This window comes from Lacerta agilis, chromosome 14, assembly GCF_009819535.1.
Source record: "Lacerta agilis isolate rLacAgi1 chromosome 14, rLacAgi1.pri, whole genome shotgun sequence".
In the NCBI taxonomy this organism is placed as follows: Eukaryota; Metazoa; Chordata; class Lepidosauria; order Squamata; family Lacertidae; genus Lacerta; species Lacerta agilis.
The window spans coordinates 36,905,630-36,929,944 of record NC_046325.1 but is presented as its reverse complement, the minus strand read 5'-3'; the positions used below and the strand labels follow the sequence as shown (position 1 = coordinate 36,929,944).

Here is a 24,315-nt window from a genome sequence, read left to right as displayed (position 1 = left end):
GGGACTGATCTGGCCCAGGCAAGATAAACCTCGCTGACCCCTGATCTAAGTAATAATAGGTACTAGTGAATGGGAGAGGGGTGGCTATGCCACTGTTTTTAAGCACCCTACGGAGGTGCTGCCCTAACCAGAGGGAAGTGGAATTATGGAAGCAGCCTAATCCTCATCTTCTCAGTTTTGAAATGAGGCAGGCAATGGTGCTGCCCATGAGATGCTCCTTATTGCTTCAGGGGAGAGGTCCTGCTCAAATGTGTGCTGCTGGACAGCAGTAAGCTCTTGGTGCAGAAATCTGTGCCTCGGCAGGTATGGGATGAAGCTTAATTTAGGTCCTTCATTCCTGCTTCATGCAGAATTTGGGGCAAGAACTTCCTTAGCATTCCTTAACTGTACTCAAACCTCTGGAAGTTTAGATGCGCACAATTTTTTGTTGGCTACTTTAGTTTCCTAAATCGTTCAGATGCTAACCATGGGATAGAATCCAGCAGGAAGCTCCGTGGGCAACTCCCCTTGAAACTAGACCTGCTCAAGGGCACCACTAATCTCTTGTGCAGCACCTGTTCATTGCCCTGTTCATTTTGCACAAAAGGTTTTCACTGGGCCCTGCCTGCGGTGGTTCACTCCTCCTTGTCCCCCTGCCCTGAATCTAGTTTTGCATGTTTTGGAGCACAGAATAGCAACCCTGATGGACAACAAATGCCAAATAAAATAGAGGTTAATGGTACGGCTTAAGTATACCTCGGCACAGTTCAACTTCCTCTGTAAAAGGCTGCACCAAGGGTATCCTATGTTTGTTCACAATGCATGTTTTTTGTCTGATGCCTTTGGCCATTCAAACAGATAGCTAACTGGAAAAGTTGGACAAGATCCGTCAGTTCCCTAATCCCTTTCCCCCTTATCTTTCATCTCCAGTCAAACCAAAGAAGTGATAAATAGGCCTTCCTTTCTAAATTATATGTAAAAGCCTGCTTCTCTTCCTGCACGGGAAACAAAAGTTCAGTTCTTCCTCCATCGTGTTTGGTTCCCTGGCCCAGGTGCCACCTGGGAAACAACTGATTCAAATAAGAAGTGTAAGTGGTATTTCAATGAGCACTGGAAGGACGAACTCACCTGGTTTCAGTTTCACTATGAACGGAACTGCAAAGCTGAGAAGGCCTTTACCATGGGCACTGATAACTTCCAGCGCCGTGCCCTCCTGCATCATGTCACGCCAGGGGCTCACCGGCAGGCCCTGGCCGTCAATAGGGAGCAGTTGGCTTTTGAGACACAGGTGCAAAGCCGCCAGGAGCTGTATTCAGATATCAAAGCAGAAGTCAACCCCATCAAGGTAGCTGTCTTCACCGCAGTCAACTGTATGGCCAAGGTGGAGGTTTCCAATGAGAAATACTCCTCTTTGCTTGAGCTGCAGAAGTTCAGTCTCTGCCTAGCACTGCTTGACCTATGCGCACAGCAGATACTGCCATTTCACTGGCATCCAGGTATCACAGCTGCGTATCTCTGAGTGCACGCCGACTTTTTTGTGCGCTGCTTGAAGTGGTGTGTGTGTGTGTGTCTGTGTGCACGCATTCTGTATTCCAGAAGTGTCCTAAATCTTTACCTAGAAAATCCTGATTTTGTGGTTGGAATAAAATGTGCAACAAAGGTTTCTTGGCATTAATTTCTTTTGCATAATTTATTGAGCTTCAGTTTATTTAGGGTTTTTTTTTTTACTTGGGAAACCAAAAAAAAAGAAGGGAGGGCTGGCAGTGATAACGTTTTAGCATTTGCTTTGGAGTATTAATCCTTGTAACAATCTTGTTAAGATTAGGCCAGTATTGTCTCCATGTTCTTTTAAAAATTATATTATTAGTATTATTATTACTACAAACATTTATTGCAGGAAAAAGACTGTACACACACACACACACACACGAATTCATATATACATAATCCCCATATTCTTAACCACTATGCCTTGCATTGCTAGAGAGGAATGGGAAAATGCAGAGTTTAGCTTACATTGCTAGAAGGGTTAGAGACTAGGGTTTGTGTCCATTGTTAGTCACACTCAGAGTAGCCCTACTGAAATTAATGGACCTGATTAACTAGGGTATATCAATTTCAATGGTTTTGTTCTTAGTTGGGGTGAAAACCACTCTCTCAATGCTACTTTCTGGACATGGTAGGATTGGAACCACTGTAATACAGTTCCCCCAGTTCCCATTCCTTGGATCTGGTCCAGGAGGGTACCGTAGTCAATGGTATCAAAAGCCAACAAGAGATCAAAAAACAGGGGCAAAGTCACATTGTTCCTGTCCTCCTTTCTACAGAGGTTATTCATCAGAGCAACCAATGACAATTCAGTTCCATGGCCAGGCCTGAACCCAAATTTGAATGGTTCTAAATCATCTAAATATGCCCACACCAGAAGCTTTTAACAGTTTCATAGAGAGAAATTGCTAACTGTAAAGAGTCTTCAAAAATGAGACTTTTTCTTTTTAAATAAGAGGCCCATGATAGTTAAATACTGAGTCCTGTAATGAGAAAAGTAACTTAAATTAGCATAATAGACTACGGAGGTTTCCTTTTTAGAGCAAATTCTTTTTCCACATTCTCAGCTAGTCCATGAACATAGTCACCCAGCCAAAGCAACGAGAGCTCAGAGTAAGAGGAAGAACGGGGGAAATCTTTTAATTTTACCAGCATTTCATGCCCATTAAAATCAAATTAATTTGCCAGATCTTGAGTGTTTGCCAGTTGTTTTGCATAAATAAGGGTCTCTGTTTTATGGAAGATAAACATGCTAATTAGATTTCTCTCTATTTCACTCTCACACGCTTTCTCTCTCTCTCTCTCTCTCTCACACACACACACACACACACACACACACACTATCCTGCAGACTTTGCTTTTTTTTAAAAAAAAGGGGGGGTAGGAAGGGGGATGGGTTAGTAATTAAAATATTTCAACAAAATGGAATGAAATGTACCCAGACCTTGGAGCAGCATTCCCTGGAAGGAACTGGTGAAATGAGCAATAATGGCCAGTCTTTGGTATGCAAATGGAGACAAGTTCATACAAAATTGGACAATCCTGCTTTTGCATGGTAGTGAGATGCACGAGGCTGGCATGCTTTCTGAAAGCAATTACCCCCCCCCCTTAAAAAAATTCTCAGTGCACCTGGATATTTTGAGAATGTGAAATAAAGATCAGTATATTGAGAATGGAGAAGTGTGTATTGGGTCTCCTAATGCCTCCTGTATGGATCACAAAAATGGGGTGACATAATGCCTTGCCCCACAGTGATCACTGCATAGTGTTTCTCTATGACTGCAGTGATGTGTGTGCAATCTGGTATAATCCTCTGCTAGATATAATTGTCACAAACCAAAGAAGGTTTAGCTGGCAATCATAATTCTTGCCCTAGGCAAGGCAAAAGACCTTTCAAAGGGGAGGCAACATGGTCACATGACCTTGTGGCATAGGGCTCATCTAGACTTCATTTTGTGCCACATTTCCAGGCGCAGTTCCGTGCTATAAAGCCCATGTCCGAGTGCTTTTTTGTAGGTGGGTGGGTTTCCCCACAAATACTCACTTTTTACTGATAAATAGGAGCAAACAGCAAACCATGGAAAACCCAATTTGCTCTTTGTTCCGATTCAACTTTAAAGAGTGAGTTTTCATGGGGATAGCACCGGGGGAGGGGGGGGGAAGTGCTTGGACACGCCACTTTAAGGTGCCTAGAAAGCACGGGACAAAATGTAAGTGTGGATGAGCCTATAGCCCAAAATCATCAAAGGAAGCGAAATCAGAGATACAACAAAGAAGAAATTTCTCTTTCCTGTTAACAATCTACATATTTTTAAAAGGCCCACTTCATTTCTAAAGAACCTGAGTTTTCTGCAAGTTGAAACGTGTTTTAAGCATTCATTTCCCCACACACACTCTGTCCCCCCGAACTTTGGTCCTCATCTCACTGACGCCAGACAGCCATTGTCAAAGTCCTACATAATGAAGACAAGCTTAGGCTGAAGATCTCACCTTTCATCGGGTTAGTGGTGGAAGAGAGACTGGATGCACTGGAATGAAGAAACCTAGTTTTTTTTTTGCACCACCAGCTCCCCCCATGAAGGCCAAACTTCCATCATGTTCCTTTGCATCATTCAGCTTCCAGACAGTGAGGGCTACACAGCAGTCAAGGCGTGCCAACCATGAAAGTTGCAGGGCTGTAACTCTGAAGGTTCCTCCTTGTTAACCCACAGACACTGTGGTGTGGGATCTAAGGTGAAATCCAGCTTTCCTCTTCTCACTGAGATACACTCCCTCTCTCACCAATGGAGCGGTCTGCTGCTGGCATCAAAGGAAATCTTAGATATAAGATTATGCACCAAAGTAGTGGATGCTGTCTACCTGCTGTGTGCCAGCTTCACAGCAGAAAACAATAGTATCCAGCACTTGCAGAATGTCTTGGAGTTCTGTGAAGTAAACATGGAAAGGTCAAGGGCCATCCACTGGAGTGCCATCTTGCCAGCCGTGGAGGTTATAGATGCCTCTTGGGCAGCCTTGTGTCCACTGGAGACTGAGTCAGAGAGATATCCACTGGCATTTGGTCTCTGTGGAGAACTGAAGAAAGTCAGTTCTCTTGCTTTCACTAAGCTGCTTCCGGACACCTTGCCCATTTCCCCATAAACTGAACAAGTTATTCCAGCTAAAGAACTTTGATCTCTCCATATTGAAACCTCTTGACTCTGCCACCATTATCAGCCTCCAAAACCAGATCAAAACCAATGGCTACAACTTCCAAGAGTTCCTTAATGAACTCAATGAGCAGCACCACTGTGAGGACCAGAATGTAGGGAGTCGGTTCTGCTACAAAGGTGTGGTATTGACTGTTCCAAGACATGCCTGGCAAAATTTGAACATTTCAAGGATACTTTCTTAAAGAGTATGTGGTGCAAACTGCAGGATACATTTCCTAGCACTTCTCTGGAAATGATAAACTATTTCTCCATATTTTTAAACCCCAAATGCTATCCTCAATTTTTAGAGGAAATTGGGGTCTATGGTGCAGATGGACTGAACTTCCTTTTGCATACGCATTCCTGTGTGGTGAGACTCAAGCAAGCACTGAATGACAACCATCTCTCCTGCAAAGACCTTTGTGCTAAGCTGGTCCACGGGAATTCTGAGATGCATGAATTGTTCCCAGACTTTGCCATCCTGGCTGCAATAGCTTTGGTGATGCCTGTTGGCTCTGCATTGTGTGAGAAAAGCAACAAAGGAAGGCAACTCCTTAAGCAGGACCAGTGGGGCTTTTCAAAAGAAGACCAGGGCTTTTCCAGCATTATGGAAATTCCCATTGATGGACCAACCCTCAACAAGTTTGATTTCACTTTAGCTATTGAGTATTATGAAAAGCATGAGAGAAATGGACTTTATAACGGCACAGGCCAAGTAAGGTTTAGAAAGGGATATTAGGAACACAACTTGAACTGAACCACAGCATTCTGTGAAAGTGTTAAATTTTGCCGAAATTACTTGACTGAGGGGCAGGGTAGAGAATGGAGTGTCTTACATTTTTAACTAAAGTACTTAAAGGTCAATGTGTTCTTCTTCTTTTCCTACCCAGCAAACCCATCCTTAACTGCACTGAGTTTCAGGTTCCCAAATTTTGTGTATAACTTGTCCCAATATGAGTTTCCTGCATTTGGAAAGGGTCTGTTATTACTGAAAAAAGAGGGAAGGGTGTGTCTTCTGGTTTATCCCCAGTTTTCCTAAGGTCACTGTTTTTCTGAGTTTAAAGAACACTTTTCTGTATGTCTCGCAACTTGCTATAATCAAGTTACTACTTTGGCCCTCCGGGTGTTGCTGGAGCACAACTTGCATCAGCCCCAGCAAGCATGGCCAAGGACCAGGGGTGATGGGAATTGTAGTTCAGCAATATCTGGAGGGCAAAATGTTCCCCACATCTGGTAGAAGTCGTCAATAAATCTGTTCCTTTACTGGTGAGCAAGAGATACCCGCTACCCCTTCTGCAAAATTCTGGAAGGCAAAAGAGACACCCACAGAACCTTCTAGGTGTGGGTGGAGAGGAAGGATGAACTCCTCTATAATTGTCTCTGTAATTGTCACTGATCTTTTTCATGCTGGGACCAGAACCCTTGGACACTTCCAGGCTGCTATTTTTGGATGGGATTTGATCACATACTAGCAAATTCAGGTTGCAGAGTTTTAGTTGATTGGGAAGTCTTACAAAACAAACCTGCTTCCCCCTAATGATCTATTTATTTATTTGCAACAAGGAAAGGTAGCAGGAAAATGCAGAAGGAATGCTTCTTAAATAGCGGAGTCATCTAATCTCCTGCATACAAATCAGGATAAGTAGTCAATAAACAGGTTGTCTGGAAACAACCTTACTCTATAGTACAGGTCCTCCGGCTTCAATTCTGCTGTAGCTACTCCAGGACTGGGAATCCTCTCCACTCATGACCTAAAACGGCCTTTCCAATTCATTTTATATTTACTTGCTTGTATACCACTTAGAGGACTTGCTACAACCAACTGGTGTATACATTTTGTTAAATAAATAAAATTGTATTAAAAATGCAAATCCCACTCTCCCCACCCCCCCAAACGAAAAAGAAGTTGATCAAAGAGATCTACAAAATATTTAAAAAAAAACAAGCACAAAAATAGCAATAGCCTGTCCTTAAAACACAATTGGCAGACTAAATGCAGTACCAGAGAGCAAGTACACAAAGAGCCAAAGCTAGCAGTCAATAAATAAAATTAAGGAACAACAACAACAACTTGCTTAAAGAGAGGTGTCTTCAATTGACAGCAGAACATGAATAGGGAAGAAGATAACCTAACCTCTTGCAAGTCGTGTTGCAAATCCCACTGTGCCATATCCTGGCCTTTTTCTGCCTTTCCAGCTCCTTCCTTTGTGGGGCATGCCAGTGTAGGCAGTCAGACTTTGGCTCAAAGGGGATGGCTTGGAACGTTGCTGGCAGGGAGGAAGCGTGGTGCATGGGCTTGTCTGGAGAAGTCTGTCCAGGAGGTTTTGGGGTCAGTATGATGGCCAAGGATTCTCAGATGGTTTAGCAGAGGCTGTGGTGTGCTGCCCCCAATAGGAAGGTGCTGTATGAGTTGGTGTTTGTGTGTGCATTTGTGTGTTTCCAGGATTCAGCTGAGAAGAAGAGGCACCCCATTACTCTCCATGCAAACTTCGCCTACCTGGGAGGGAAAGAACAATAATTCTCTTCTCTGGAGGTGGGAGGAGGGGGTGGGAAGAGAATGACACAGCTTAGAATGACACAACTATCGCCTGTGAAAGCTGATGGTCTGGAGCCAAATAAACACCAGCCCTAAAATCACAGGAGTCGCAGCCATTCAGTTAATAAAATTCAATAAAACTGTAAATCCAATTATGAAGCATGCTGGGAATTTTTAAAAAATGTATTCCGCTCTTACAAAGAAAAAGCAAGCAACACCTCCCACCCATGCGAAACAGTTGCCACCTGGTGAGCAGCACTAAAGAGGACACTCCGAAAACAAGGCACCATGAATGGGGTGGGGGTGGGCTTTAGTGCTGGGGAGCAGAGGGGACAGGGAGGGAGAGATTCCAGAAAACTGGGTGCAGGACACTCACAGGAGCCGCTATCTGATTTTCCACAATCTTCCCCTTCAGCCCCCATGCCATGGTGCACCCCATTAAACAGGGTCCCCTGTTAGGAGAGCCTTTCTCGGTAGCTACCAGGGTTGGGAATGTCACCTTCAGCTCACTCCCTTCTCTGTGTTAAGCTATAGATCCAAGTCAGTATATTCTGCTCCAACTTGCAACATAAACATGAATGGCAGCCGGGGGGGGCACTTTGAGGGGGCATGTGGGAAGCTGCCAAGGAGAGGGGTGGGAAAATCGCTGCCCACCAAGTTCTCCCACAAGAGGACCTCTAGATCCAACCCTGAGTCTTCCTGGAGCAGAATGTCAGTCCAAGCACTAGTGCAGTGTTCACACCTGGCCTCGTTCCCTTTCATCTGCCATCGGGCTCAGCTTGCAATAATCGGAGAAAAGGATGGTTTCTACTAATATAAACCACCTTACCCAGCAAGTTCCTTCCTTCTTTGAAGCCGAGCAAGGAAATGGCTCATCTCCACTAAGATTGTGTCATTCTATCCAGGTCTCTGAAGACCTCACCGTTCTTGTTGAGGCAAATCCTTTTAATTGAGTGTCTAAATTAACTGCTAAAAATACATCCCACAGCTGCTGCATTGGAATATCACTGACAAGAAATTGCAGTCAGGGAGAGAGTGGAGAGGACAGGCTAAGAAGCACAGGCCTGCTTGAAAAATAACCCAAAAGGTTAACCTTGTTTTGAATGAGACCTAGAAATGGGAAGTAGAGAATCACTCAACAGCCATGCCCACAGGCAGAATGGCTGTTCTGTTTATTTAATACTGTATATCCAACTCTTCCTCCAGGGCAATTGGGAAAGTGTTGGTCACTTCCTTATCACATTGTGAAGAAGGAACAATAAGAGTCTGGTAGCACCTTAAAAGCTTAACACGTTTTTGCAGCCTGAGCTTTTGTGGACTAGAACCCATTTGGTCCTAAGTTTAAACATTTTATTTGTGCAGTGCACACTCCTGTCCCTATACAGTACATACATGCGTAAAAAAATAGTGGGTGGAAAAGTTTGCCATCAACGCATACTGGATCAAAAGGTCATGAAAGGTGGCACTGCAGTAAGTCTGACGCATTTCTGTGTGAAACCAAAATGGAAGATAAGAATCTTGTTCACAGCAGCAGCAACTGATGACAATACAGTCCTTATTGCTATTCTAATTTGTCACCTGAAGTCAGTCCGTTATAGATGCCAAAGATACCTTCAGTCTTGAATGAGTCTGGCATCAATGGAATCAAGTTGAATTTTACTGAATTCTAGGTGTGTGTGTCCCCCGAAGTCTTTGTGTTGAAGTAGCTAACTTTGAGGTCAGCAGTCTATCCTGAGAAGTAGACAGAGTTCATTCCATGTTGTTGGTGCACTGTCCAATCGAATCTACCCTCCAAGCACACGTTACTGAATAACTAAGGTATTCATTACGTCTGGATGTCTAACGTTTTCTCGTTTATGTAGTATATGTACTTAGTTCTTGCTCATTAGACACATATGTCTTATGGTCTGACTTATTGGGAACTATGACCGAATCTTGTGACCTTGCTAACATGTGCTGGAGTCCAAAATAGTAAACACTGTAATGTTTTGAGGAAACAAGACGTGTGCTGTAATCATTCTAAAAATGAATACAGTTATCACATCCAAATGTAAAATGGTAATTCTGTACTGTAGAAAAATGCCTGCTTTTCAGCTAGCAGAGGCGGGTGTTTTGCAGAAGCTCTGTCACCTGGGTGGTATCACAGATTTTTTGCGTACTGCAATAATATACCGTATTTATTCAATCTAATGCTCACCCTTTTTGGCCAAATTATGTTGCGAAAATTGAGGTGTGCATTTGATTCAATGGCACCTTCACATTTCGCCAGGAGATACTTTTTTTGGTTTCAAGGTTCTGAAAATTGAGGTGCACATTAGATTTGATGCCTCACTAGACTCAAGTAAGTACAATAGATTGCATTTTAACGTAGATGTGAATGGCAACTGCAAAGGTATAGTAAAAGGAATGCATCTTACTTAGTGGGCAGGGTTATCTCCCCACTTTTGTCATTAACAATAAAGGCTTCTCCTCCTCACCACTGCTGGGTTCTATATGTTACCAGTGCTAAGTCAGGAAGGCATGTAGCTCCTTGACAGCTCCACGAGGCAACCAGTTTGGCAGAACACAAACATGGACACGGTGGACGTGAGATAGCGCTGCTGACATGTGGATGCCTTCTGCACACCCTAAGGGAATATAAACACTTCTCTGGGACTGGATGGCAGGCAGGCGAGTGAGTCAGAGGAAGGAAAGGGTGGAGAATTGAGGGAACCCTGACTAGCGCAGCAGGAGAGTCAGAGATACAGCATCAGTTTGGAATGGTTGTATAGGCTGGGTATTGGGGCTGAAGGGGAAAGGGATACCTGAAGAAAACAAAACCTGGAGAGGAGGGGAGGGGAATGGAAGGGATCTTCTTCTTCTTCTTTGGCGATCGCTCGTAGCCGAGTAAGATTGTCTTCCATAAACATGGTTTTAACCATGAGTCTGTAAGTGACTGTGGAGGCCAATTCTGGACCCACATGTCCCTCCACAGTGGGGAGATTGGTTCCCGGGCAGGAGTTGCAACAAATAGGGACATCCTATTCCGTTGTTGTTGTTGTTGTAGTTGTTGTTGTTGTTGTTGTTGTTGTTGTTGTTGTTGTTGTTGTTGTTATAATACCCCACCCATCTGACTGGGTTGCCCCAGCCACTCTGGGTGGCTCCCAACTTATTTAAAGCATAATAAAACATTAAACTTTTAAAAACTTCCCTATACAGGGCTGCCTTCAGATGTCTTCTAAAGGTTGTCTAGTTACTTATCTCCTTGGCTCGGGGGTCGCATAACTCCACACCCTCCAACATTTCTCTGATGAAAGTAGGGACATCCTAAGGAAAAGCAGGACATTTCGGGATCAAATCAGAAACCGGGACGGCTTCTGTAAATCCGGGACTGTCCCTCCTGGAAAATGGGGACACTTGAAGGAAGAGGACAGGAGGCAGGTTCCTAGCACTACCCAAAACAGTGAGGTGGGCAGGGCCTTGAGTGTGGTTACTGAGCTGGAATTAAGGAAGAATCCTTTTTAATAAGAACATGTTGGATTAGGACAAATGGCCTTCTAGCCTAGCATCCTGTTCTGTCATAGTGGCCCACCCGGTACCCACAAGCAAGACCTGAGTGCAACAATACTCTCCCCAACAAATATATAAAGGCCTACCGCCTGTGACAGTGGAAGTATAACTGCATCCTCAGTGAATTTGTCTAATACTTTTTGAAAATTCTTCCGAATTGATACCCATTAACATCCTGTGGAAGTGAATGCCATAGTTCAGTCACGCGCTGTGTGGAGTTTTGTCTGTCCTGAATCTTCCTGGAATTCAGCTTCATTGAATGCCCCCTGGTGCTGGTATTATGAAAGCAGGAGGTCATCATCTGCCTGATAAATACAGAGAGAGAGAAACCGAGGTGCTTCATCTAGACTGCAGGATTGTAAGAGCAACGAAAAGAGGCAAGCAAGATAACGCCACGTAGATCGCAATATTCTAGATGACAAGAATGGGTTCTCCCCAAATTGTCCAAGTCTCCTAGGAGAGCCATTTTATCTTTTTAGTTGTGCTCCATCCAGCCACACTAATATCCTCATCACAGACAAATCGCTCCCTATTAACGGCATGGGGAAGGATGTCAGAGCTGGGTCTCATGACAGGAGGCAAGGTCCTGGAAACGAGGCAAAATTGAGTGTGGTGACATAAGGCGAGGTTGATCTGTTGGAAGAAATAGGAGTAGCAGGCGAGTCCTCATATAGCCCAGACTAGATAAAACTGAACTGAAAGCTTTCAAAGAGATCAGCCTTACCACCTGGCCTAATTTGGCCTATTGCTCTTCAAGTTCCTCATTTGCTGGTTTGGCTTGTTACCCTATACTCCAGCTACAGCTTTTGGGTGGCATACAGGCTGAATGCCTGCCTAGTATCTCTTAGGCTCCAGGTTTAAAACTTGCTGCAAACTCATGCTATAAAGTAGCGCTCCTATTAGATTTTCCATCATAAAAACCTTGCACCATAATTCTGTAAGGGGGGGGGGAGAGAGAGATGATGATGATGATGATGATGATGATGTTATGGTGCCAGTGTCCTAACCATGGGTAAGCAAACTAAGGCCCGGGGGCTGGATCCGGCCCAATCACCTTCTAAATCCAGCCCGCGGACGGTCTGGGAATCAGCGTGTTTTTACTTGAGTAGAATGTGCCCTTTTATTTAAAATGCATCTCTGGGTTATTGTGGGGCCTGCCTGGTGTTTTTTACATGAGTAGAATGTGTGCTTTTATTTAAAATTCATCTCTGGGTTATTTGTAGGGCATAGGAATTCGTTCACCCCCCCCCAAAAAAAAATAGTCCGGCCCCCCACAAGGTCTGAGGGACAGTGGACTGGCCCCCTGCTGAAAATGTTTGCTGCTGGTCTTAACCATCAGAAATGTAATAGGATTTGTTTTAATACAAAAAAATTGAATCCCTTTTGCCTGCCTACACTGCAAGATGGTCTCGGTGACAGTGATAAGTGTTGTTCAGCTTTGAGTGTGCACCCAAGAAGGAACAGCAAATCACTGGTGGAGGAATGCAATAACTTTGTTTTGTGTGGTTCAAGAATCCTGCAATAACATTTCTAATTCAGCCACTGCATTGAACTAAATTATGCACATGGGTACTTTCCCCCCTTTGCTCAGATTGAATTTGCTTCATTACTAACTACGTTTTGGGTGCTTTGATAGAACTTGCAGAATGTGGGATTTTGTGGTCCCTGTTTCCTCCCCCCCCCAAAAAAAAATTCCTCGTGGAACTATGAAGAAAGGAGTTCAGAGCTGAACTTAAACATGGAGACAGGAAAAGTGATGTGTCACCCCAGATTCTAGGACAAGAAGATCAGAAGCCTCTGGCTTTTATGAATTGTGCAAATTGAGCAAGGTTTTGCATATGCACGCTTCATTTCCCATAATTCTACATTTGTTAATGCTGGGAAGCAGGCAAGGAGTTATGCAAAGTGCTGGAAGTGCTGTTTGGTGAGTCTCTGGCTTGGAAAATTTTGATCGAGCATTGCCACCTCTGCCCTGTTGTGGAGAGCCTGTGGAATGCTGGGCGATAGCCAAAGAGATCAGAGAGTGATCAGAAGCAGGTGACAAGATACAGAGAACAAGGAGCTCCTAAGTAGGTTGCCATGGTGGAGTAGGGCCAGACCAAGACATTTTGGCACCTTAGGCCATGGGTAGGCAAACTAAGGCCGGGGGGGGGGGGCGGATCCAGCCCAATCACCTTCTAAATCCGGCCCGTGGGCGGCCCGGGAATCAGTGTGTTTTTACATGAGTAGAATGTGTCCTTAGGCGAACCACAAAATGGCATGACATCCCCCCAACAAATTGTGTTGGCGGGGGCACGCTACAAAGTGTGTGCGTGTGATGTCAGTAAATGAGGGGGACAAATTTCGGTGGTGGATGCAGATGCATGCTGCAGGGGGAAAGTCAAAATTCCCATTATGATTCTTCTAGAAAGACGTCCCCAGATGTTCTACAGGTGGTCATTTATAACTGACCAGTGAAGAAATCCAACAGAATAATGAAAACAGAATCTGAACTGCAAGCAGGAATTCAAGCCATTATAGGGGCTTCCCTGGATTTAGGAAATGGTTTACATTGTAAATACCTGTTTAATTGTGACCAAAGAGACAGCATTGAACTGCCCAAGTGCTATATAGTAACACAGAAATGAAGGTCAGAGTAGGTTTAAATAGTGGTATGACTCTCCTGCAGCCAATCAGAAGCCATGCCTTGGAAGTCGAACAGTTTGGAAGTCGAACAGACTTCTGGAATGGATTCTGTTCAACTTCCAAGGTAAGACTGTAGGCCTACTGTTACTGCAGGTTTATCATGGCCTTTGGCTAGAACAATAAAGTTATTGAAATTGAAAAAGTAAAACAAAAAACAAAACAAAACAAAACACATGTTCTACAAACTATGTAAGTAATGGTAGTCCCGCCCTTGAGATTTGCTTTAGTCCATGGTGTTAGGCTGAAATTTCCTTCCAAACCTTATGTATAAGACGCCCCCTAATTTTGGGGACTCCAAATTAAGAAAACACCCCTCAGCACTACTCGTGTACTTTATAAGGCGAGCCCCAATTTTAAACCTTTTTTTGTAAAAAAAAAAAAAAAAAAGTCTTATCCACAGAAAAATATGGTAATTATGTACACATTCACTTCTAGCTTGTATTCTGCTTTCTTGTGTGGGAGAGCCAGTGTGTTGAGATTAGAGTTGGACTAATGCTTTGGAGACCTTTCCCCCTTGAGCTTAGGCCACTCAGTATCTCTCTGCCCATCACTGCCTCATAAGCCAGTTGGGAGGGCCAAAAGGACAAGGGATAACCTTGGACGGGCAGTTGAGGTGGATGAGGTAACATATATAACAAATTATTGCATGCTTGTTTGTCACTTTAAAACGAATAAATGAGAAACATTTTTTTTTGGGGGGGGGGGAGTGGTTGCCTGCTGTTCTCCAGATTTCCCTTCTGGGTGACTTTGGTATTAATTTGATCAGTACATGCCTGACGAAGCAAGCTGTAGTTTACCCCCCTGGAGTCAGAGCTGGTTCGGGGAGCAGTTCCCTCTACAAAGACGGGAACAAATTTGTCCAATCTGCTAGAAAGAGGCCACTTGTGCCTTCCAGGCATCTTTGGGCCTGTTACACTACAATCTGTAGAAAAATGTGCACACTGAGATTTTAAAAATTGTTATTTTTTATGGTCTTTGATCCATTCTCTTCCTACCCCTTCTGGTTTAACACTGGAAAATAAAGTTAAATAAACAAGGCTGTCAGCACAGAAGAATTCACCTACCTATGGAATTAGGGGTGAAGAACAGAGCCATCAACTGGTGGTAAAGGCAGAGCGTATGCTTTGAAGTGTTTTATTGCCAGTCATCATGATAGAAGCTGTGTTTTAAAAGTTGAGGGGACTGTAGATTGCAAGGATCGCTGAAGGGTGCCCTGCATTACTCTAGTATTTTACGTGCTCTGCCTTCACTTGAATAGTGCCGCCAATATCTTTTGTGCATTACATTCCCACCACCATAGGAGTCGGTGGCAGATGTTATTTGACAGAAGCGAAAGTGATATATCCAGCATTAGAGGTATAAGGGGCTATACATGCTACCCTGCACCTAGAAACCCTAGTATCTTATAGCGTTGATCCCCTATGCAGTTGTGCCCCATATTGCAATCTGTGCATCTTGAGTTGTATCCAAGTGAACCCATTAACGTTGAAGGACCTAAGTTGGTGGTCGTGCCCATAAATTTCAGTGGGGCTACTTTGAGCAGAATTGATGTTTGCTACAGTCCTTTGTTAGCCAAAAGTGGGAGGGAGGGAGAAGGGAAGATAGATGCCATCAAGGTCATTCCCTTCTTCATAGCCCAGTAGGCTATTCAAGCCATGTTTGCACTAGGAAACCTCAGATTCAGGCCTTATATGGGTGGAATTTGAACAGAAAGTATTCAGGCTGAGAGGAGGACTGAAGGCCAAACTATACATTCACCTGCATGGTTTCCGTTATGTAAACAGCAGGTATGAGGAAACCCTGAGCAGTTTTGGAACTGTAGGGTGTGGGGAAGGGAAACCCCTCCCTCCCCAACCATGGCCTTGAGTTTGCATTTTAAGGGAAACCACCATGGGTCCACCCAAGATAGTGTACCAATTTCCCCAGTTCCTCTGGAGGGTTGCTGCTTGAGCATCTCCCTGTCAGAAGATGGAAACTTACCACTAGAAACCTGTACATGTGGCGAGATCTCCCATTTCCTGGTCAGAGGAGTTCCTGGATGAGGCTGCAGGCTGTTGCTATTTAACGTTTATTTTTTGTTCCATTGCTGCTGTGCAAATTGCTTGACTCCATAAAACATAATTAAATATAGCTAAATACATTTTGACCCTATGGCTCATAATCACCACACTGGACCCAGAGACCTGAAGAAGAAGAAGAAGAAGAAGAAGAAGAAGAAGAAGAAGAAGAAGAAGAAGAAGAAGAAGAAGAAGAAGAAGTGGAGGAGGAGGGGGAGTTTGAATTTGATATCCCGCTTTATCACTACCCAAAGGAGTCTCAAAGCGGCTAACATTCTCCTTTCCCTTCCTCCCCCACAACAAACACTCTGTGAGGTGAGTGGGGCTGAGAGACTTCAAAGAAGTGTGACTAGCCCAAGGTCACCCAGCACCTGCACATGGAGGAGTGGAGATGCGAACCCGGTTCCCCAGATTACGAGTCTACCGCTCTTAACCACTACACCACACTGAGACATACTTACAATCCTACCTGAGTAGACTTACTTCTGCCTGGCCCCAAACTCAGCACATAGGAACATAAGGAGAGCCTGATGAATTAGAACAATGGCCCATCTAGTCCAGCATCTGTTCTTTCGGTGACCAACCATGATGCCTGTGGGAGATCTTTAAGCAGGACCCCTGAGCACAAGAGCATTCTCCCCTCCTGTGGTTTCCAGCAGTTGGTATTCAGAAGCAGATGAAGTTGTCCTACAGGTTCTTAACATTTAGGCAAGAACCGAAAACACTGTTTGCGGATAAACTGTGGTAAAGCTGCATAGTCAGGTTATCTTTTTTCTTGCATTAGTTTTTTTATTGTTGATATAGACTAATGTTTATTTTAGCTACTATTTTTTATGTTGGTTGTATTTCATGGAGGTTGTTGTTAGCTACACTGGGCTCCTATGGGAGGAAGGGTGGGGTGTGAGCATTAAGAAGTGGTAGTAGTAAGAAAGTTTGTATGGAGCAGGAAAAAGGGAGCTACACCGAAGCTTGAGATGTGATCTCTCCTCCCCAACCCAGACTGTGTTGGCCTTATGGATAGATGCGACTGGCCCCTGAATAGTTTTCCTAAATTGCAGTCCCTTCCCTTCCCTTCCCTTCCCTTCAAGGGGTCTTGGACCAGCAGGCACATTCTGAATTTCGAGAGAATGGGCGCCAGTCACAAAATGGCTACCATAGCATAACACAAAATTAGAGTATAGTCATTGCTGCTCCTTCCTCCCCGGGACAACTTCAAGCTTGCCATGGAAGTCAGCTGTGTCCTGCTGGTCCAGATTCTGCAGATCATGCAATATTGATTTCCCCACTCTACTGCACAAAATACACAAAATGTTGCAGCTGTATTTTCTAGTACCAAGAAGAATACACATCTCTCTCTCTCTCTCTCTCTCTCTCTCTCTCTGCCCTCTCTCTCACACACAGCTACACACAGATTGCAAAACAATTTCTCCCCTTCTTTCTGCTTAAGTGCATCTCTCTCAATCAGACACACAGAGCATGTTTGAGCAACCCATTCACCCCAATTCAGAAAAGCCTCTCCACAAGCAAAGGAAACAGCAACAACATTTTTTTTAATACCCTGCCCATCTGGCTGGCTTCCAAGACACACACAAAAAAAAACAATAAAACCTCAAACATTAATAGTAACAATCTGATCCAATATAAAAGTCACAGTAACAATAATGTAGAAGTCACAATGCCAGCCATTAAATAAATGTTCACCAACCTGGTGCCCAAGGGCACCAGTGGATGCCTTTGGAGGCGCAGGGCTGGCAATCGCTGCTCTATTTCTATGTATGGAAGCTGGAAAAGGGGCAGGAATTAGGAAAGGCCTTGAAGGACCTTGAGAACCCCTTACACCCTGCCAAATGCAACAGAACGCTGGGGCAAGAACAGCAAAATCAAATGTCCTTTAGGGCAGAAAAATATGTTGTGCTTACCTTGTATGCAGTGGCCTCTCTATGGTGCAGGTCACCAACAATTTGTGTTTTACAAAGAAACAACATACTGGGAAAGGTTCAGAGAGAAACTTTTAAGGAGGACACGTTGGATCTAAGAAAGAAAACTAATTAAAGGGAAGACAGAAGAAGCTGGGTATGGCCAGCCTAGAAGAAAGAAAAGTGATAAGATATTATGTTGGCCATTTTCAGTTATGGAAATAGATGCTAGTTATAAAGAGCAAGGGGAAAGCAGCTGCTCACACTTTCCCTTTGGATGCGTGGCTTGAATAGTTTGTGTATATATCCACCCAAGACAGTGAAGTACATTCCTTACAGTTATTGCTTTCCTTTCCTTATGGAGTATGTAATCCACCAAGTGATCACTTTCCATCTCTGTAGCTAGCAGGACAGCAGAAGTGGGCAGTTACAGGGCAATTAGCATCAGTATGGTTGCACGAATATTGCTTTCAAAAATCTGGTTGCTGCATGGCCAAGGCCAAGACTGTGTAAAATTAAATTTTAAATCAGCGTCTCCGAAACTTCTTAAATGGCCTTTTTCTGAATTAAAAACTGAAGGCACCCTTCACTCCATACCCTCCAACATTTCTCCAGGGCTATATTTTTTCTAGAAAAAGAGGTGCCGGAACTCACCATTAACACCTCCCACGTTCTCTTAGAATGGCAAAGGTGCCAGAACTGAGTTCTGGTGAGTTCCAGCTGAAAAACAGCCCTGGGGATGTTCTATTTCATATCCTCCAACATTTAGCCAAGTATCTAAAGGCCTGTGGCATGGAAGATGGCGCAAGCTTGTCTCTTCCTGCTCCGGAGGCTTGGAACAGGACCGATGGCTTTGAGTTACAAGAAAGGAGACTAACTTCCAACTAACATCTGGAAGAACTTTCTGACAGTCATGGATGCTTTGGTTGAGATTCCTGCATTGCAGGGGGTCAGACTAGAAGACCCTTGGGGTCCCTTCCATCTCTACAGTTCAGTGATTCCAGGTGAACACAGAACAAAAGACGCTGTCTTAAGTTATTTATTTATTATTTAATTTATTGTTTTTATTTCATTTCTTAAATTTGCATACTGCCCTTCATCCTTAGATCTCATGGTGGCTCACAGCATCAATTATGTTGAGTCAGACCCTCAGTCCTCCTAGCTCAGTATTGTGCGCAGAGACTGGTAGCAGCTCCTTAGGATTTCAGGCAACAACCTTTCCTAGAGATCAGATGCCAGGAGTTGAACCTGGGATCTTTTGCATCTGCAAGATAGCCAACAGCAGAAAGCAATTACAAATGGCATGACAGAAAAATCACATGCAATGAGCAGCTTATTCTCCTGTGCGTATATGTTTATTGGGCTTACTTATTTCATATGGCAAACTAAAGGTAAAGAGCGACTATCGGGTTGTGGCGCTCATCTCACTTTCAGACCAATGGAGCCGGCGCTCGTCCGCAGACAGCTTTCCGGGTCATGTGGCCAGCATAACTAAACCGTTTCTGGCGCAACGGGACACCGTGACGGAAACCGGAGCGCACAGAAATGCCGTTTACCTTCCCACCGCAGTGGTACCTATTTATCTACTTGCACTGGCGTGCTTTCAAACTGCTAGGTTGGCAGGAGCTAGGACAGAGCAACAGGAGCTCACTCTATCGCAGGGACTTGAACTGCCAATCTTCCGATCGGCAAGCCCAAGAGGCTTAGTGGTTTAGACCATAGCACCACCCACTATCCCTATATATGGCAAACTGTATGGCAAACTAGCGCTTCTCTCGCACCACCCCATTTGTGAATGATGCAACGTATGTGGGTCTCTTTCTCATTCTACTCTGTTTCCTCTTAAACTCGCAGTATTTCTTATCTCCCTTCTCTTCTTGCCTCTTAGGTCCAGCCAGCCACAATAGCTCCCTCTTGACATCACTCCCCATCCCAGGACGGTCCCTGCATTCGCCGCTGGACATCAAGCATTTCTTGACCTTCCGCTTCAATGGAGCCCCCCAGCTCAACCTCTTCCCCAACTTCAACACGGTGAGTTTGTTACTGGACCTGGTCTAAATGTTACTGAGGAGGAGGCATCCTGCTTGACCAGAGAGGCAACCAGAGAGCTTTCCCCATGTGCGGAGGGGAAAACTGTCTCACATCTCCTGGGTCAAAAAGTGCAACGGAATCGCTGCTTGCCCCACAGTGTGATTGCTGATGTGTCACTGCTTTCTTCCGGCCTCCTTTGCTGGTTCATTTTCGTAATTTCTCCTGTTGATCTGCTGACTTCAAGGTCATCCAGAACACACATGCTCAGGGCTGGAGTTATGTGCGGTATCTATAGAAATACTGCAAGTGCAGGATGCCTCCACACACCCGCTCACGCCCATCAAGTTATGCCAGCCTTCTTTCGTTACAGTTGGGAAGCTTAAGCTGTCCAACTTCACTTAACAAGGGACGTGAAGGTCACTGAGGATTGTTATGATGCCATGGGAATGGTCATTTGATAAGGTTGTCACTGTTGGGTGGTCTTTTGGTGGTCAGGAGATAGCTGGGGGTTCCCAGAAAGGTGTGTTCAACTCACTTTTTTCTTCCATTGATTTCCTGGAAATTTTTGTGCTGTGTTTCCTCTGCAAATTTAGTTTTCCTTGTGTTATATGGAAGGTGGAAATAATAGCTGGATTATCAATCCCCAGAAAGTCTAAAAATATGGAGAAGGTGCTCTCCAAGGAGAGTCATGCTTCCATTTTCTTATGTGTCTTCCATAAGGATAGTAGTTGCTGTGCTTGACCATACCAATGGCCCATCCTGTTCCCCAGTGGACAGATGTTTCCAAGAAGCCAGTGAGCAAAGCATGAACTTAACAGCCCTCTCCTGTTTTTGTCCCTAGCACCTGATATTCAGAGATGCACTGCCTCTGAACATGGAGGTTCTGTTCAGCAGTCATGGCTAATGGCCATTGGTAGACTTGCCCTCCATTAATTTATCTGCTCTAGTATTAAATCACCACATATTTTGATAGAAAAATCTGTAAGTGTTGTGTGAAGAAGTATTCCGCCAATCAGTTTAATTGAGTGGCTTGCTGATCAGAAGGTCGGCAGTTCGAATCCCCATGACGGGGTGAGCTCCCATTGCTTGGTCCCAGCTCCTGCCCACCTAGCAGTTCGAAAGCACGTCAAAGTGCAAGTAGATAAATAGGTATCGCTCTGGTGGGAAGGTAAACGGCATTTCCATGCACTGCTCTGGTTTGCCGGAAGCAGCTTAGTCATGCTGGCCACATGACCCGGAAGCTGTCTGTGGACAAATGCCGGCTCCCTCGGCCCATAGAGCGAGATGAGCGCCACAACCCCAGAGTCATCCATGACTGGGGGTCCCTTTACCTTTTATGAGATGAAGTGACGACATCTAGTTTTAATTTACATGCCTTTTTTATCACACAGTGGAATTTTTTTATTTTTTTTATTTTATTTTATCACTGGAGGCAGTGGAAACCTTGAACATTGACAGCTATGAGATATTGGACCATGCAGCAAAACAAGATGAAACTAAATCCAGATTAGATAAAACAATTGTTGGCTGGGGGTAGATAATTTGATAATCCAGGTATAGGTGTTCAGTTCATTTTGAATGAGGTTGCACAAATTCACTGCCCTGAGGTGCTACTTGAATTGGATGATCCATTGGTGCAGTGAGCAGTAGTACATTTTTACCAGCTTTGGCTGATGTGATTTCCTGTAAAAGATGGCCATAGTCGTTCATATTGTAGCACTCTCCAGATTGAACTACTGTCAAGTGCTCTGTGTGGGGTTGCCCTTAACACACCTGTAAACTTAAAACTGGTGCAAGTTGTCTGGGGCCAGACAGTTGGCGCAGTCTGTTGCTGTTTGTTCTGCCCTGATTACTTATTGGTTTCCAGGTTCAAATTGAGGTGCTAGTTCTTACCTTTAAAGCCTAGGCCTACATGACTTGATACATGGATACCTTTTGGACCATATGGTATTCTGTTCCTCCTCCTCCCCTGCACCCAATGTAACATCTGAGGTCCTGCTCTGTTTCCCCCCACTGAATTTAGTACACCAGCCATTCACGAGGAGCACGGTCTCTTGGGTTGTGGTGGTGGGCAACTAAGGAATGTCCTTTCCACTGAGCTCCACCTGACCCCATGCTGAAATTTTAGGTGCCTGGCTGGAGCCTGTCTTTTTTCTAAAGAACTTTGGTGTCATCTAACTGCTGGTTCAGTTTCCTTTCTCTCTGTTGCAGTGGATTCTATGTCCACCTTTTATTGATCTGCCTGTTGATGTGGTTCCTTTGTTGGGTCTGCTTTTGTCAGTGGCTTCTGTTACTATTTGTTTTTCTCTTTTGTTTTCTTGAAAATTGGTTATTGTTTTACTGTCACTATTTTTGCAAGAGGGATTCAAGCACCTACTGCAAATTTAGATTTGCACAGTTAAAGTGGCTTAAAGCGCTCTGTTACCCCAGCACAACAAATCCACTTTTAAAAAGAAATGGACTTTATGCAGGTTGGAAATGACAGGGAAATGCATTGAAAAATGTGGGATGACATATGAACACCTGCAAGTAAATCAGGAGGGATGCAGGACAAATACTTACTGTCATATACCTGACCTGCAAACAAATCAGAACATATGCTGAACACAGGCCAAACATAATCTAGCCCCTCTGCATAAGCTTAACACAAGCTATCAGGATGAATGCCAAATAAACAGGTTGTCTGAAGGAGCCCTTAGCCATTTCTGTTTCTTCTGAGGGCCCCTCCAAACATCCTTTTTATTGTGCATTCATAATGATTTGTGCTCATGATGCTATCAGGGAGGTCACACACAATCCTGCTTTCAATACTGTCGGCGCCTGCAGAGGTTTTATGATGGTCATACTGCTTCATTTCCAATCAGTGCCTATCCTGTAGATTTCCTGCTGAAATCATGTAGCTTCTTATGCCACAAATGTTCTGGTTTATTTTGGTTCTCCTTTTGTTGCGCTACAGTGCCTCCACACAGCAACAATGTGGTAGCATCAGGGAAGCATTGCAGAACAAACGAAAGCAGAATAAATCCCTCACTATGATGTACTACCATTGTGTCCTGAACACGTTGCAGAGTACACCGGTCTGGAGTGATCCTGAATTAGAATGTGAGATATAAGTTAGAAAGAGAAAGAAGGATGGATGGAAATGTTGCTGAATGGAACACTGAGGACCACAACATTAGTGTTCCTTGCTTGCTCTGCTTCTGGAAATATGAACTGCGTTCGTTCTGCCTTCTTCCTTTGCCTAATCTGCTGCAAGGACATACTGAAGATTCTTTCTGGCAGCTGGAACTCCTATCTAGATGTTAAAGTAACAATATTATGTCCTTAAGCAATGCTTTACTGCTGCTGCATACCGAATTGGAAGGAGGCTCCTGCAGGATCACCTCCTCAACCTCCTGTGCCTCAAGGCAGAATACCTGTTTCAAGCAAAGCTGAATAAACAAAGCCCCCCCCCCCCGATCGTTCTGATTGGTTTGCTTTGCAAAAACATTCCAAACTAATCAAAAATAATTGGTGTTTTAAGGTTTTCCAGGGCCTCCTCCCCAGATTTTGTGGTCATGGTATGGTACCTCCCCCTCGCAGCCTGCTCCCCTTTCTCCCTCTGACCACTCATTGGCATCCCATCACCACCTCTGAGCCTTCTTCCCTTGGGGGTTCCCTAGCTGCTGCCTCCTCTGCATCCAGCCAGTCCATGGCGGAAGGGAATCTAAGGAACTCACCCAAGATTTCTTAAAGGAAATCAAATGTGAAATTGCTTGTCTCCTAACAAAAACAATATAAATTAGCAGCCACGCAATAAGAGGGCAGGTTCTTTTATGGGTCAGTAATTGGTTAAGGAACAGGAAGCAGAGAGTAGGAATATATGGAAAGCTATCTCAGTGGTAAGAGGTGGGATCCCCCAAAGATCTGTATTCTGACTGGTGCTTTTTAACTCGATCTGGAATTAGGGTGAGCAGTGACACGAGGTGGCCTAATTCGTTGATGGCATCAAATTATTCAGGGTGCCAAAAACAAAAAGGGGGTGTGGCATGCCCCCCGAAGAATCTGTTAAAACTGGGTAAATGGGCAACATTATGGCAAATGTGATTCAGTGCCAGTAAGTGTGAAATGATGCACCGTGGAAGCAAAACATCCTCATTTTTCATAGGAGCTGATGCTGTCCAAGCTCAAGGTGTGTGGCCAGGAAAGAGAGATTGGGATGGTGGTGGGTAGCTCAAGGAAAATATTGACCTGCGTTAAGCAACTGTGGAAAAAGTTGAACAGCATGCTGAGTGCCAGGGCCTCATGATAATTGCTTCCAAATTCTTCTTGATACTCACAGTTAAGAACCCAGTGAAGGCCACTTCTCTCCCCACCACTGTCGACATGAAAAGTGGGGAATGGATGGGAGCAATGACTCTGGCTAATTTTGAGCCTCAATTTTTGAGGGGTTGGCCTTGACTCCTAAGTAGCCCAGAAGTTCTGAACTGGGAAGTTCGTATTCCAAACTTTGTTGGCATCACTTTTGCTTTTCTTTTATTTCAGATTTCCCCTTTATTTAACCCACCCACCCAGCACTAAAAAATAAAATGGTAATGGTGTTTATCTGATCTATCATCAACTAGTATGCAAACCCATATCTTGATCCTGACCCACAAGCTGCAAACTACTAGTGTACATAAACCTTCCAAGCTCCAGTGGTTCTATGGAAACTATTCATTTCCAAACAAACAATTCCATGCTAGGAAAGTGTCCTGAAGTCCTCTCAGATGTGCAAAGCTCTTGAAGATTTAACAGCCACTTGCAAAAAGGCACAGTTTGAACCCCTCCTGTGTCTCTCTCTTTGC

General features: G+C 44.3%; 1 protein-coding gene across 4 annotated transcripts in view; it reads left to right on the top strand.

Moving 5' to 3' along the window:
• The window catches only part of ZNF385C (zinc finger protein 385C), a 139,182-nt gene that overhangs the window by 95,444 nt on the left and 19,423 nt on the right, over positions 1-24,315 (top strand). For all 4 annotated transcript variants that reach the window (XM_033169713.1, XM_033169711.1, XM_033169712.1 and 1 more), the window contains one exon: positions 19,347-19,489. In XM_033169713.1, coding sequence (XP_033025604.1) covers positions 19,347-19,489 — 143 coding nt within the window. The remainder of the gene's footprint in view (positions 1-19,346; positions 19,490-24,315) is intronic.